This window comes from Ursus americanus, chromosome 29 (assembly GCF_024610735.1).
Source record: "Ursus americanus isolate L20-20 chromosome 29, mUrsAme1.1.p, whole genome shotgun sequence".
Classification (NCBI taxonomy): Eukaryota; Metazoa; Chordata; class Mammalia; order Carnivora; family Ursidae; genus Ursus; species Ursus americanus.
The window spans coordinates 12,626,105-12,642,584 of record NC_142155.1 but is presented as its reverse complement, the minus strand read 5'-3'; the positions used below and the strand labels follow the sequence as shown (position 1 = coordinate 12,642,584).

At 40.7% G+C, this 16,480-nt stretch overlaps 1 protein-coding gene across 2 annotated transcripts in view; it reads left to right on the top strand.

The window, feature by feature from the left end:
• The window catches only part of COL19A1 (collagen type XIX alpha 1 chain), a 286,447-nt gene that overhangs the window by 254,027 nt on the left and 15,940 nt on the right, over positions 1 to 16,480 (top strand). For both annotated transcript variants that reach the window (XM_087856904.1, XM_087856903.1), the window contains exons 43-49: positions 3,510 to 3,554; positions 6,043 to 6,087; positions 6,180 to 6,242; positions 10,516 to 10,551; positions 10,686 to 10,730; positions 13,382 to 13,552; positions 15,289 to 15,355. In XM_087856904.1, the coding sequence (XP_087713030.1) occupies positions 3,510 to 3,554; positions 6,043 to 6,087; positions 6,180 to 6,242; positions 10,516 to 10,551; positions 10,686 to 10,730; positions 13,382 to 13,552; positions 15,289 to 15,355 (472 nt within the window). The remainder of the gene's footprint in view (positions 1 to 3,509; positions 3,555 to 6,042; positions 6,088 to 6,179; positions 6,243 to 10,515; positions 10,552 to 10,685; positions 10,731 to 13,381; positions 13,553 to 15,288; positions 15,356 to 16,480) is intronic.

Sequence of the window (16,480 nt, the reverse complement as noted above, 5' to 3'; positions counted from 1 at the left end):
ATTGATTGGACGTGGGTATGAGAGAGTAAAGAGGAGTCAAGGAGGACTCCCAGTTTTTTGACCTGAGCAACTGGCATGACGGGATAGTCATCAACTGAAATGAGGAAAGCTATAGGCAGAGCCTGTGTGGAGAGGGTGAGGATGATCAGTTTAACTTTGGACACGAGGTCAAACTTGGCAGCATCTATTAGATAGCAAAGTGGAAGTGTTGAGTAGGCAGAACAATCTAAAGGCATGGAGTTTGAAAAGAGTCTTATTGGAGATTTAAACTTGGTTGTCCCAAGAGTATAGATGCTGTCTTAAAGCCAGGAGACTTGATAAAATCACCAAGGGAATGACAGTAGATTTTATAAAAGAGAAGACCGAGGACTGAGCGCTGAGGCCTCCAACATAAAGGGATCAGGAAGAAAAGGAAGAATGAGCAGGGGAGACTGAGATGAAGTGACCAAGGAGGTAGGAGGGAAATTTGGTGTCCTGAAAGCCAAGTTAATATAATATATCAAGGTGAAGTGAGTGATCACCTGTCTCAAATACTGAAAATAGGGCTAGTATGATGGGGATGGGGTCAAGTAGGATGGTCAAGTACTAACCATTAGATTTAGCAATACAGAGGTTTAGCAATAACAGATTATTACCATTTCATGATTTTGGTAGGAGCAACTGTTGGATTTAAATGGATTTAATAGAGAATACGAAAAAAAGAATTAGAGGTAGCAAATACAGTGTAACAGTGCTCAAGAAGTTTTGCTACAAAGGAAAGCAAAGAAATGGGTCAGTGGCTTCTAGAGGAAGTAGGGTAGGGTTTTATAAAATGGATTTTAGAAATGGACCATAGAAATATCAGAATAGTTGTATGCTAAAGGAATGATCCATTAGAATAGGGTAGGGGAGTGATGATATAGGAAGAAAGGGGAGAATTGCTGGAATGACATCCTTGAATACCTAGGAGAAAATGGGAACTAGTATATAAATGGAGGGTTTGGCTTCAGAGAGGAGTCTGGATAGTTCATCTCTAGTAACAGGTAGAAAAACAGAGTATAGACACTGATACACAGGAAGAATAATTGGTTGGGGTCTATAGAAGTTCTTTTCTGATTGCTGAAATTTTCTCAGAGATGGAAGAAGAAGATCATCATCTGAGAGTGAGTTAGGGAGAAGAGGTTGGAGATTTAAGGTGAAGGTCTTCTAAGAGAGAGGGAGTGTCCAGGGACAACAAAGTGTGGTGACTAGGCAGCCCCATTGCCCCCCTGAGGTTCATGGACATGAACTGAAGTGAGACCACTCAGGGAGATCTTCTCCAGCATGTACACTCAGGTAAAAACATAGACTTAAACAAGGTTCCAGTTTTGACAAATGAGTACTAGAAGCAAGACTGGGCCAAGAGAGTCAATGGTGTACACAAAGGAGTGATTATAACAAGTGACTATGGAATTGAAACTAAATAAATAAGGGAGAGAGGCCATCGAGAGAGTGGAAGGATGATGAAAGATTTGTTCAATAGATTAGAGGTCTTGGTGGCATCAAAAGTGTGAGAATCCAAGGTACTCAAGGGAGTGAGTCAAAACTATGGTGGCCCAATATCAGAATGCATGAAACTGAGATTATGGGTGGGATGGAGTTATTGTTACTGACAAGGTCTCAGGTATAACAATGGAAATAAGAGAACAGATCATTAGAGGAGAATGGTTCAAAGAACTCCAGGGCTTGAACTTTGGAAGGACCATACTGTCCAAGAGAAGTCTTCTTTTTTTTTTTTTTTAAAGATTTTATTTTATTATTTATTCGACAGAGACAGAGACAGCCAGCAAGAGAGGGAACACAAGCAGAGGGAGTGGGAGAGGAAGAAGCAGGCTCATAGTGGAGGAGCCTGATGTGGGGCTCGATCCCATAACGCCGGGATCACGCCCTGAGCCGAAGGCAGACGCTTAACTGCTGTGCCACCCAGGCGCCCCCAAGAGAAGTCTTCTTAATATTAACCTTTATCAGATATACAAGAGTTTCCACTGAATAAAAAGTTCCAATATATGCATTTCAGGGGCAAAAATCCCATAATTTAAAAGGAGCAGAGTGAGACTGACAAGAATTACTTGTTTATACTGTTTCTCCACTATTCTATTAGCTCTTTTTCTATTTGTCTATAACTATGCTTTATAGAGATATTACTTGTATTTATATGTTAGAGTTTATATCCTGTTGGTCTGGCCTTTCATTTTCATGCTTAATCTCATTGTACATGTAAATATAACGTCTATGTAGTCAAATAGCAAACTATTTTTCTTTGTGGTTTCTTGTTTTGCTTTTATGCATTAAGTTCCTTTTACTCTTATTCTCAACCAAAATTAGGTAGTCACTTAATATTTTCTTCTAGTTCTTTTATACCTCATATTATTTTACTTTTTACATAATCTATATGGGATTTACATGGAGTGTAACATAAAAAGAGGAATTAAACTTTTTTCAGGGAAATTACTCAATTATTAGCACTATTTGTTGAATAATAGATCCCTTTCTTTACTAAAATCCTATTATAGACGTTGGTCTATTTCTGAGTTTATATGGTGTTTTTATATTGCATCGACATATTGCTTAATCTTATGCCAATATTCCGTTATCTTAAGCGTTAGAGCTTTGTGATATGTTCAGATATTGGTATTGCTAATCTCCTTATTGTTCTTCTTTTAATTTTTTTCTTTTATCTTCTCATTTATTCTTTATCTTGAGTGGACTTTAATATCATCTGACCAAGCTGAAATTTCATAAGAATTGCATTAAATTTATAAATTAGTTTGGGTAGCAATGACACCTTTACAACATTGTCTTGCCCTCCAAGAACAAAACATATCTCTCCATTTAATCAAGTCTTCTTTTATGTTCCTGAGTGAAGTTATGAGGTTTTTTAATGTAGGTTCTGCTCAACAAAAATTGCCCTTTTATTATCCCATATATAATCATCAGTACTTTTAGCATCATCAGCTTTATCTAAAATACCACATTGCCTTTGGAAAAAGAGTTGTGTCACTCTGCTGTTCCGAGCAATTCAAGGGATCTTCTGATGGCCTAATAAGAAGAACTACAAAATCCCTTGTTCTAAATATCTTTATTCTAACCCTACTTCCAGTAAGACAAGCATAGGAAAAGCTTCTAAGAAGATGTTCAATATGCTTTCTATTTTACGTATTGGTAATGGATTACTTTTGGAATAAAAATACTGTATTGACTAATTTTAGCTGTAAGGATGTGTGGCGTGCTATTAAAAATAGGTCACAGAAATGATAACCTAAATGCTTGTTTTCATTAAGATTATAATTTGCTTTCATTTTGCGGGGGGGAAAGCTTTAACAAATTTAGTTAGCTACTCATTTTATTTTCCCATCTGATGATATTGATAATGCTTATCAATACCAAAGAAAGCTTTACCAAATCAAATAATCATTTGAGCATTAATTTTATAGGTAAAGAAATTATAGATATCATTATAAGTAGCATTTTTTTTTTTTTAATCTCGACAGGGGGATCGAGGCCCAGCAGGTCCCCCAGGAATAGCTGGAGTATCGGTGAGTCCAGAGTATCTCACATTATTTTCACAAGGAAGCAATTCTATCTCCACAGTAAATCTATGGCTAGGGATCAAGAAGGGCTGGGGAGCACACAGTAGCTCCTATGATACTAGGTTCTAGAAATATCCAGTTAAAAAAATAAAACCACCTTGTCTCTATCCATCCTCCAGAAATCTTTCTTTTTTATTTTTAAAAATATTTTTATTTATTTATTTTAGAGAGGGAGGGAGAGAAGAGATAGGGGCAGAGAGAGATGGAGAGAGAGAATCTCAAGCAGACTCCCCACTGAGTGCAGAGCCAAGCATGGAGCCCAGTGTGGGGCTTGATCCCATGACCCTAGGATCATGACCTGAGCTGAAATAAAGAGTCCAACACTTCACTGACTGCACCACCCAGGGACCCCAAGACTGCTCCTTTCTTTATTTTCACCTTTTTCTTATTTTTTGTCTTTTTCTTTCTTTCTCCCAACTCTCTTAAGGAGGGGAGGAGATGCCCAGTTAGTTACCTGTGCCAGTATGTCAGTACACAAGCTCAACTTTGAGAAGCTTGTTTTGTTTCTCTGTTCTTGTCCTATTTAAGGTTTCTTGGCCCCCAAAAGACGAAGTTCTTATCCTTAGACATGTACTTCAAGTTCTTGGTATTAAGCTGCAATCTGCCTGAGTTTTCCCTCGGCCTGGTGTTATTAACAGATCTTTACTGCTGCTAATGTTTCCTCGTAAACTAGCCCTTCCAGCCTCTCAATCATTTTTGTTGCTCTCTGATGTCAAATGTTTTAATCTCATCAAGGTCGTTTCAAATGAATAGGAAGTGCTCCAGGAAAGGTTGAAATCATTTCTCTGAGCCCTAGGGATCATTCTGATCTTCATTCATGATGCTCTAATTAAAATGTTGCGGCCATGCTTTATGAATGAGAGCCCACTTATTCTTTTGTTCAGTGCCCCTGCAGGGTAGGCCCAGGGTAGGCAAGTCAGTGGAAACTATGTGCTTGAATCATAAGAATACAAGATAAGAAAGGGCCCTACCATCTCACTCACCACCACCCATTGACATCTATTGACACCCAGCACAACCCAGAGTGTCCATCACCACCCACCGCCACCCACTGCCATTCACCACCACCCATCACTCCCATTCTTTAAAAGGTTAATAGCCACTCCATTTTACTCTATGTAGTTGTTAAGCCTAATAACAAAAATTTAAAACCCATGCATAATCTGTAGAAAACCATCCTTTATAGAGGATGAATCCCCTTATTTAGCTGTTCCATCTCTTTCTAGTATATTCAAGCCCATGCAGAGATTTCTCGAGGGCTTCTTTCTCCTAATTCTCCCCAGACTGACACATGGGTATAGAAGAGGGGGTGTCTGTGAATGCTGGCAGTGAGGTGAGGCCTCCAGTCAGCATGCTGTACCCCAGGTTCGCCAAGCTCCCCCTGACCTTCGAGATCGCTGCTGCCTGCTATGGATGTCCCTGATCCCTTTGTCTCAGATCTCAAAGCTTGAGCACTCTCCCCCTTGTGTCCTATGCCAAGACGATGTTGGACATTAGTCTTCCAGGTCTAACACATCCCCCCAACTTCGGCCCACAAGAGCTTCAGCAGTTCCTGCTTGTAGTCACAGGTCTGGGGAACCAGGGCTGCCCTGTCGGGCCCTGTGTCTGCCTAGCTTCACCACTCAGCCGTGTCCAAACTTGTGAGGGGGGCTCCTCCCAAAGTTCTAGACAACAAGAGGAGCAAAGGGTCCTTCCTTTTCAGACTCTCTCCTGGGGAACCTACTAGGGTTTCTGCAGCCTCAGGCCCAGGCCTACATCCCTGCACTATTTGGTTTTCTGTCCACATTAGGTCTAAGTGGTGGGACGTGGCTCCTTCTTTAAGCTTGGTCTGGACACTTTGGCACTTCTCACTTCTGCTCTCTGATGGACCATCTTCCTCTCTTGTCCCTCCCAGTGGTCTCTACTCAACATTTCTCTGTCATCAGTCCTCCAAACCACAGTGTGTTGGAGCAAATTAATCTTGCCTTCTTCCTTTCAACCAAACATGGCTTTTCAAGTCGACAATAGTTTCTCTTCAGGCTATTCTACTATGAACCTAGAAAGCGTCTTATGAAACACACAGTCTAGGAAAGATTTCTTTGGGGGTGTGCCCTCCCACTCCCAAAGTCAAGAAGAGCTGCCAATCAAATAAGGCACTAGATACATTTCCAGTAATGAGGATACATTGGTTTCATATTTTCAAAAATATTATCGTCCCCTCCCATCCCTCTGCTTTAGACATATATATACATTCAGAGAACTGCATTCTAGTCCGTATCTCGGAACTTCCATAGTCAAGTGTATATCCCCACAGACTCAGTCCCATTAGGAATGCCATTTTAGCATAGAGAGCCACAAGCCTGGAAGCACATTAAATTCACGGGCGGGGAGGGGAAGCACATGGCATCATGCCCTAATTTGGCTCTTAACATTTCTGTTTGATTTGATTTTCCAGGGAAAACCTGGAGCCCCAGGGCCTCCAGGAGTTCCAGGGGAACCGGTGAGTGCCAGCCACTTACTTCACAGTTGTACTTGCATGCTATTTCAAAGCTTTTCATAGCAATTAATATTTGTCTGTGAACATGCCTATAGGGTGACAGAGGGCCTGTTGGAGATATAGGTTTCCCTGGACCAGAAGGACCCTCCGGAAGGCCAGTAAGTACTTTTTACTATTTAAAATTTGCCAGTTTGAGAAATATTCCAAGCAGTGCCTCTTTCCATATCTCCTTGGAAAATCTGACATTTGTAGTTTCTAAGGAAGTAAGAGCAAGTTCCACAAATGGATCTTTGGGGGTGTGCTTCTCGCTGAGTGTCCCAGCTCTGTATGAGGTATCTTCATGTCTTAAACAGTGATGAAAAAAGTGATATTTCTTTGTTTGTTTGTTTGTTTGTTTGTTTGTTTGTTTTAAGAGTCAGGAGATGAGACTCATTATTTCTTAAGTCTTATATTCTCTGAGTTAAAAAACAAAATGGCCTGTCACATCCTAAAATATAAAGAAGCTGAAGACTCACAGATATAACTCCTGGGTGCTAAGCTAAAAACTAAAGTAGAAGCTGTTTTCTCAGATTCCCTTCTTTATCTATGGACTTTGTTCTTATACTTTCATAAATCATGCTTCTAAACATAGCATCGCCTTGATTCCTCAAAGAGCTCTTGGATACTGACATATCTTGCTGTAACGTGGTAATAATTATTCTTACTAATTCAGTTCAGTTCAACAAATACTCATCTAGTCTCTGCTGTTTGCTAAGGATGTGCTGGGCCATGGGGGAGGGGGTGTAAAGATGAATGACAGATAGCCCCCTCTCGGGTTTACTCTTTATAGAAGGTCTCTGCTCCCTCTGCTTGTTTATTTGTGTGGGGGGAGGGAGTGCTATTAGAAGGAGGATACTGAAGGTGAACAAGCAACAGAGTTCACGAGCCTGGTGGTTCAGCACCTCTGGGAAACCTTCTGGGTCTGAGTGCTCCCTGGCCACCAGCTCCTCAGGGAAGGCAACATAAACATATAGGCAGCATATACAATTTAGAGTCAGAAAGATACAGGTTTGAATTGTGACTCAAAGCGTGTTGTGAGTCACTGAAGTAATATGGCATATGGTAAGCATTTCTAGTGCCTGGCCCTGAGAGGGGCTCAATAAATAGCTTCGATCCCTGCCTCCCCCTTCACCTCCTTTCGCAACTCCCTATCCCGGGCCCCTGACCATTTCCTAAATTCTTGCCCAGGAGATGATGCAAAAAGCAATTTGTTTATTCAACAACTATTTCTTGAGCACCTACGAAAATGCTAAGCACACTTCTGGGTGCCAGCACCTCGTGGCTTTACGTTCTAGTACAGGGACACAGACAACAAACAAATACACATACACACACAATTTCAGGTAGAAAAAGCTCTAAATAGGGTGACGCACTGGAGTAGCATTTAAATAGAGCAGTTGAGAAAGGCATGCTGTTTAAGCAGAAACCTGCATGAAGTGTGAGATCAAACCTGGAGTGGTTGTCAAAGGCATTGCTTCAAGGAAGAGAAATGACCATAGAGGAGTGAGCCTGGTGTGTTGAAGGAACAGCAAAAGGCATGAGGTCAAGAATGCACTAAGCTAACCAAGAGTGGGAAAGATACCAAGAGAGAAGTTGGCAGTGGCCCGGCCGTAAGGAATTCTAAGCCATGAGTGGAGTTTGGATTTCATTTGAAGTATGATGGAGACCCATTGAAACATTTGTAGTGGAGAAGGAAAATGACTGGAGTAGATTTTAAAGTATCAATCTGACTATTATGTGGAGAGCAGACTGTAGGAAGCAGAATGGAAGCAGACAGAGCACTGAGGAAACATTGCCATAATCCCCATGAGAAATAATGACGGGGAGAACAGGGAGATCATGAGGAGTAAGTACATCGAAGGGGGAGTCAGCAAACTCACTGATGGACCAGATGTGGAGTGTGAGGGAGAGATAAGGCACAGCTGTGGTGTGGGGTCTGAGCAGCCATGTCACAGTGATGCTTTTGGTGAGATGGGAAAGACTGGAGATGGGTTGGTTTGGGAGGGAAAACCAAGAATTCTCTGTGTTGGACACATTCAACTTCAAGCACTATTAGACATCCAAGTGGAAATGTCAAGTAAGCGGTAGATATACACATCTTAAATTAATGGAGAGATCAGGACTGGAGAGACTGATTTGGGTATTTAAATCCGAGCCTGGATGAAATGGAGTCATTGTGGATTGGAAGGGAAGAGAGCACTTCAAGTATTAGGAAAAAGAGCCTTCAAAAAGACTGGGAAGGTACAGCTGATGAGATAGGAAGAAAAGCAGTTGAATGAGGTTTCCTGGATGTCAAGGGAACTAAGTGTTTTAAGACAGAGAAATGATGAACATCTAGATAAGTCATGTGAGAGCTGACAGTTCTCCACTGGGTTTAGAAATGTGGTGGTCCTTGGTGGGAGAGGTTACAGCACGCTTGTATTTTGATAAGAATGATCCAGTTGAGAGGGGAAGTTTTGATGATACCATGCGAGTAGAGAGAACTTTGAGTAGGGGGAGAAGACTGCTATTCCACTCAAAAGTGGAAATCGGTCTTCACAAGAAACAGGGGCAGCTCATCTTTCTTACCGGGAGGAAAGAGCAGGCAGAAGTTGGTGTACAAATGCGTGTAGGTTGGTGGATCCCGTGGAGGGAAGGAAGGTGAGATGGTTCTCTCCTATTTATTTTCTCAGTGGAAGAAGAATCGAGGTCATCAGTTGGGTGCAAGGAATCAGGTGGTGATGCTGGAGATCTGGAGACACAGGAAAATCTGCGCAAGAGTACTTTGGGAGAGAAGGAAAGGGAGTTGAATCAGGAAATCCAGGATAGCCTGGTAATACAGAGGGGCTACTTGCCATCTGCTTTCGTACATTTAGATGGGAACAAGTGAGCAAGGAGATGTGTTTCTCTTCCAGTGCACTCAGGTGCTCACTCAGAGGCAGACATGCGGTAGACAGAAAGTTGTTACACCCAGGGATGGAGTTCTTCCAGATAAGTGAGATGAGGGAGGGAAACACAAATCCGTACAGGCTATTCTAAAAATCTCTAAAAAGCAGTACTTGTCTAGGGAAAGCAAGTTAATAACACCTTTATATACAAAGGAGAACACACATGATAGTCTTTGATGAACTACAAAAGACAAAAGAAAAAAAAAAAGACTGTAGGGTATTTCTTTTCTTACATTGTTACCAAAAGCATGAATTACATTTTAATACTAGATTTATCTTCTTTTATCCAAGTGATACAGTTGGGTTGTTTTTGGGTTTTTTTTTTTACCCACATCCTCTCCTTAATCAGATTTATCTTTGTTGCTTGTGTTTCTGGATGTAATAAATTCTTTGAACCATGCACCGCAGGTAGCATGTTCTTAGTTAAAGCACTCTAGATAATTCCCAGGATGTTCAGAGACGTTGGGGGACTTTGGTTGGGTTATCAACTGTGACGGATTTTAGTGTAATTTATAGCAGTGAAACATGCGCTCGTCTGCAGTTCCATCCTCATAGAATCCATTCCAGCAAAATAAAACTCCCCTCGGCTTTTCGGAGGAGCGTGTCCGTGCAGTTGCCTGCTGGCTAAGAAATCATTTTCCTCACCTTGATCTCTCTCTTCAAACCAAATCTCAAAAACACATCTGCTATTGGACTCTAGGTGTTTGATTTGACCCCAAGTTCTTTCCCTTCTCACATCTCCTGGCCAAAAGTTCTCTCCGTCTTACAAATCTCTGAGCAGGGGGCTTTATTTCCACCTCCAGAACTGCCTTGTAAAGTTTGGGAAACTTCCAGTTTACTAATAAAAAATCACTATTTAGTGCTCTCAAAAACCGTGATTACAGATCTCCTACTTTTCTTTCATATTCTCCCACTGATAAATAACAAATTGTTCTCTGGCTGACAGTTCATTTCATGCTCTGGCCATGTTATGAAATTTCCCGAGCAGCGACGAGACCATTTACAGAGAATGACTCTCCGTGCTGGAAAATTGTTGGAGGGTAACAATAAATGCCACACACCAGCCACCCAGCACCGCGGGGCACCTTATTTTTCAGAATGTACCTAACGGAATAAGTAAGGAAAAATAATCCCATTGACTATTTACAGTGAGCTAGGCATTTTCTGTTACTTCACCAAATCCTTAGTTTTAAAGTCACGATGTTATCCTCACTTTGTAAGGAAAGAAGCTGATGCTATTAAGGGTCAGTAAATTGCCTGAAGTAAATGGAACTTGTCGGAGACAGAGTCAGAATTTGAACTCAGGGCCATCTCTTCTATCAACTTTGTTTTCTGTTTTGCCATATTGCCTTACCAAAATAGCAGAAATATGGTGATTAAGACCTCCAAACTTCAGCTTTCTATTGTGTTTAACTATGTCTACTGATGCAGAATTAGAAATATTAATCAACTTTTGTCTTTATAGGGAATAAATGGAAAAGACGGATTGCCAGGTGCTCAGGTATGGAAAATACCACTTCGAGTAAATGTTCTGATGTAAAACGTCATCCACAGTACCTGTCAGAATACTTGACAGCAGGCTGGGGAGGAACCTTGGCAAGCAGTGATCTTTTAGCGTTGACATTTGTTTTTCAGGGTATCACGGGTAAACCTGGAGACAGAGGCCCCAAAGGAGAACGTGTATGTATAATACTCTTGTGATCGTGATTTAAGCCTGTTGGCTGCAATTGCCTTATGCTTTGAGTTATGCAATATGTGTGTGGATCCCTGCAAATCCCCCAGTATGACACGTCTAGGGCGTATGTGATCCAAGATCTCTCCTAGGCATAAACTAGGCCAAGTAGAGGACCCAGAAGCAGGCCGTATGGCAGGTACACCTACAGCGATGCCCTTTATTCAGAACAAAGTCTGGTATGCTATTCCAGTTTGGAAAGCTTTGATCCTCCTGTCTCAGACCCATAGTCCTACTAGAACGATCACCCATTTCTTGTTCCTTGGAGAAGGGTTTCTCAACCTCAGCACTGTTGATGTTTGGAGGCAGACAGGTCTTTGCTGTAAGTGTCCGTCCCGTGCACTTAGGACATTTCGCAGCACCCCTGGCCTCTAGCCACCAGATGCAGTACCACCACCTTCCCTCCAGTTGCGACAACCAAAAATGTCTCCAGACATCACCAGATGCCTTCTGAGGATGAGAGTGGCCCTTGTTGAGAACCCCTGACCTTGTGGAATATGAAGTTGAGTCAAGGCAGTGGTGGGAGGAGGTAGAGCGGTGAGAGTGGAACGGAACACAAAGAGCGACGAGTCATGCCAATTCTGTTATATGCTTTTATTGGAATTGTTTTGGTTGTTATTGTTCCAACGTCCCGTTATTTTCTTTAGTGAATCCTAATGTTTTCTAGGAGAGTTGGAGTCATTCCACTGCAAAGATTATTCACGCATTGTTATTCAGTGGAATTCTCACGAGGGCTGCTAGTGTGTTGTGTGTGTGTGTTTTATGTACTGGTGTCTAGTTTACTTGTTTTTATTTTTTACACAAATAATTTGTGATAACTGAAGGACATGTGAAAACAGAGATAATATAAATTTAAAAAAAAGAAAAAGGTCTACATTATCCCACTGCATATAGATAAGGATTCTTGATTTTGGACAATCACTATTTTGGACATATTTCTATTTCTCTCTTACACGTGATATACATATATACTTAATGTATCAATACAAATGAATAGATGCTCTTCCAAAAATGTGTTCAGACTGTTTTGTAAATGGCTTTTTTCACCTAACACTATATAATGACCATCTTTCCACGCCAGTAAATATAGATCTACATGTGACTTTTAGTGTCTATGTGTTATTCCTCTGTTTGGATACACCTTACTTCACTTTCCTAGTCCCCTTTTTCTGATATGTAGGTTCTTCCCAGTTTTCATAATAATAAACATCACAGTAATGAACATCCTTGTGCCTAAATTATAAAACAATTTTAATATGCTAAAGACTGATGATTTTGCACTCGATCACGGTATTGATCAGCATGTGTTAGTACTTCTTTTCTTTGTTTTTTGTTTTTTTATTTGGCTCATCTCAGCTATTTCCCCAACTGTGAGTTGATATGTTCCTATGCAGATACATTTGTATAACTAAGACAGTAGCATTGGAATTAGGTCCATCTGCTTTTTCTTCTTTCTATATGGCTTCTTTCTACATCTCTTCCTTCCATGATCGAAGAGATCCCTGTAATTGTTCATTTGTTTTCATTACTTTTTTTAAATCCAGAGAAATGGAGTTTGGCCTTTTGCACAGTAGTCACAAATAAAAGAATAGCACAGTGAAATACAGGGCAGCCTCAGTGCACCATTCCATCATATTTGGTGTGATCACCAGCTCCTGCCTTTGTGGAACTGAGTATTTGGAATATCTGTAACTGAAACTCACACTGTGCTACATGTATACACCTCTCTCCTGAAACCCTGCCATCCTCTAATGCACAAACACATGCAGTAGTAGACACCTTGCTGGATAAAGGTCAGCATTAAATAAACTTCATATCACAGTCAAGCCACCTAATACTATCTTACACCTAATTTGCTGAGGCACTTTACTCAGTGAATCCTCTCATAGGTCATTTATGTTATGGAGTATATGATCTCAGTGATGACCCTCCACCCCAGGCACCTGCTCTGAACTTTTCCAAAGGCTCTCCTGTCTCATCTTCCTGAGTTGTATGTCTTTGGGACACCGAATGTGTGCACGTGTACACACACACACACACACACACACTCACACAGTCACATCTGTAAAACATGACTAAAGAAACCAACCCACAGAATCTAGCAAAGATTCTGATAAAGGTAAAAGAAGAAGAAAAGTGCATGATTTGGGAAGGATTTTGAGGGTCCTGAAGTTTTTACTTAGTGTAAAATCTCAGTGACCATTCAAGTGCAAAATCCTCTTGGCCATCTTCCTTTATTATTGCCAAGGAGACCCAGGCCTGAAGTGAGAGCTGCTGTTGACTTTCAAAAGTGTCATCATTCTAGACTGGCAATCAAGTACAACTAACATTGTCACTAACTTTTTACTGAGTACCTTCGACATGCCAGGCATTGTTCTAAGCACTTGACTTGACTCATTCATTTCTCAGCATCACCCTCCTTAGAGGCTACTATTAATATCTCCACTTTATGGGACAGGAAAGTAGGGCACAGAGGGCTTAATTCCCTTATCTGAGGTCCCACAGCTAGTAGGTGCCAGTATGAATCCAGAACCTTTTCTCTTAACCACAGCTTATGTGTTCTAGAAGAAATCATTATTATTAAGTTTTTCCTTCACAGGGTGACCAGGGAATTCCAGGAGACAGAGGCCCACAAGGTGAACAGGGAAAACCAGGCCTTCCAGGCATGAAGGGAGCCATAGGTCCTGTGGGGCCACCTGGAAACAAGGGTTCCACGGGATCCCCCGGGCACCAAGGCCCTCCAGGCAATCCAGGCATCCCAGGCACTGCGGTGAGTGGTGCCAAGATCTCCAGCAGCTCCTGGCTAGGATTGACCACATATCCCTTTACAGTGAAAGCAATCATAATCCTTTTAAAAGAAATACAGTGAACCTAAACTGGTCTCTACAAGGATAGCAATAGCTGCCATTTATTTCAAGGTATTATTTCAAGATCCTTCACTAAGTCCTTACTATACGTCACCTCAGTAGGTCCTCACAACAGGGAGGATCGGTGTCCTATCAGCCCCACTTTACAAATGCAAAAACTGAGAGTTGACTTGTTCAGGGTCACAGTTATTTAGTGGGTTAGACCCAGGTCTGACTGACTCCAAAGCCATGCTCTTAAATACCATCTATAATGTCTCCTTATACTACACAGACAACATATGTCTGTTTCATATTAAAACACTATGTGTTGAGTAGGAGAACAACAAACCCGCCCTGAGGGGTACTTTGAGGTGGAAAACAGGCCAAGAAGGAGCTTTTGGTTAAGGAAGCCCATATTAATATTAATATGCTCCAGGAGGTGTGGTGGATGGCCATTCACAGAGGAACTTAACCAGAAAATATCCTTGTCGGGGAGAAGGGAGGGTCCTGGAGTGGGGAGGGTGGGGCGGGGAGTTAAGGACACACTGTCCTCAGATAATCAGCCAATACCAGATGGAGGGCCAAATTAGGCATTCCCACAATATTGAGATTCTTTATTTTTACCCACTGTCCCTAAGCTCTATTTGAATAAAGCCTGTATAATGAGCTCTCAGTGCTGTGTCAATAATTGGTATTAGATGCATTAACTCAAGTTCATATGTCCCATATTCCATGAAAATAAAATATTGAAAGAGAGCATTTTTGGAACTATTTTGTCCTACAGAAATCATCATTTTATGAGCCCATCACATTGTCTTTAATGTCACACATATACCCCTGGATAATAACCACTAAAAAAAAAAAAAAAAAAAAAAGAGAGAGAGTAATAAAATACTTCGAAATCCTAACGGTCATGAAAAATAATAGCTCTCTTTTAAAAATGCCAAAGTACCACAGTAAAATATTACTATTATAAATGTTAGATTCTTTGCCAAATTCATGTAGCTTCATTTGTCAAGGGGTTAAAAATTCAACTGACATCATTTACCTACTTTCCTTTCTCATGGCCCATAGCATTTTCTATTAAAAAAAATTGCTTAATACAAATATGCTTACAAAGTGTAAATTACAGAATAAACTATACTGTAAAAATGACTAAAACTTGGCAAGTTTGATCCCATGAATAAAACATTTTAAAGAATAATCCAGCTTACTTGGTGTTCTCTTCCTTTGAAGATGCACACTATCAGTGAGATGTTGACTTTACCAGTGCCCGGGGATTGGTTAGAAGTTAAATTGTGCCTGGGATATTAATGTCATGATAACACTGTTCAAGTCCTGTAACTTCAGAAAATGAAGTAATAGGAAACATCTTTCCTAATCATATGAAGCCATGTCTCTCCATTTAATAAGAAATATGTTTGAATCACTGGTTATGATTCCAGCCCACAGCTTTTAAAGCAATTATGCACTTCAAGTTCTTCCCAGCATTTGATCAAAACAAAGATATTTATTTCCTAATGTAGTCAATTGCCAAAAGCATTTTGCTTGCAATGTATCTGCACAAAAGTTTTGAGTATGCACACCAACCCAGGATTCCTATTCTTTCTTCATTTGTGCTATGCTCTACTTTAACAGACCTTTTTCTCCCCTTCTTTAGGCTGATGCAGTTTCATTTGAAGAGATAAAGAAGTATATTAATCAAGAGGTTCTAAGGATTTTTGAAGGTTAGATTTACCTAATAAACATTTCTGAAATTTTCGCCAATTACTACCTCCCATCCACTGTGGAGGACCCCTTCAGCGCTCTCTCAACAGATGGCCATGCAACAACAATGTGCAGAGGCAACCTATTTTATGAGGGGGATGGGGCATCTCTGTTTGATAGAAAATTCTTCCTTACACTGAGTTAAATTTGCCTCTTTCTAACTTCCTCTCATCATTCCTGGTCTGTGAAATAGCACAGGTAAAGTATCTTCCTCTATTCCCATGACAGCCCTTATGATATTTTTCCATATCCATGGTGCTCCTCCTTACTTTTCTCTTTTATGGTGCAAGTGTATCCAGCCCCTCCACTGTCACCACCCTTGAGAAACACTTCATTTTTAAATGGCCCTCATTCACCCAGGAGTATTTTGACCAACAGAGTATAGGATGTTTTGATCTAGACCCAGGTCGGCAAACTGTGGCCCACCAGTCAAGTTCACCTGCCCCCTGTTTTTGTGCGGCCCACAAGCTGACTTGGTTTTTACTTTTTTGGGGGGGGGGGATAGTGAAGGGGAGCACGTAGGGAGTACACATTTTAATGTTTTTTTAAAATCAAAAGACTATTTCATGATATGATAATGATCTGAAATGCAAATTTATTTCCATAAATAAATTTAATTGGAGCACAGTCAGATTCATTCTTTTATGAAATTTCTCTCTCTGTTTTCATGCTAGGGCTGATGAATTGACTAGTTGTCAGACTTAACTGTTTATTATCTGCCCCTTTGCAGAGAAAGTTTTCTAACCCTTGATACAGGCACTTCAATATTGCTGCCTAAGATAGCATCCCTTAAAAAAGAAAAAAAGCCTTCCTTGATTTTGATTTTTCAATTACCTAACAACCCTGGATCGTGTTTACACAAACTTTTAAAAATCAGGTGTTTCTCATTGTGCGCTGTGTCCATTTTTAAAATCTAAGTGTGTGATTTTATGTTTCTCCGTATTAAATTTTAAAAGGTTTGCATTCACACATTGTCCCAAACTGAAGATATCCTGCGGAATGTTGTCTTCCTGTAGGGCAGGTGGGCTGACCCCCATCACTTTGTGCCATCTCTGAATTTTATAACCATGTCATCATTCTAACTG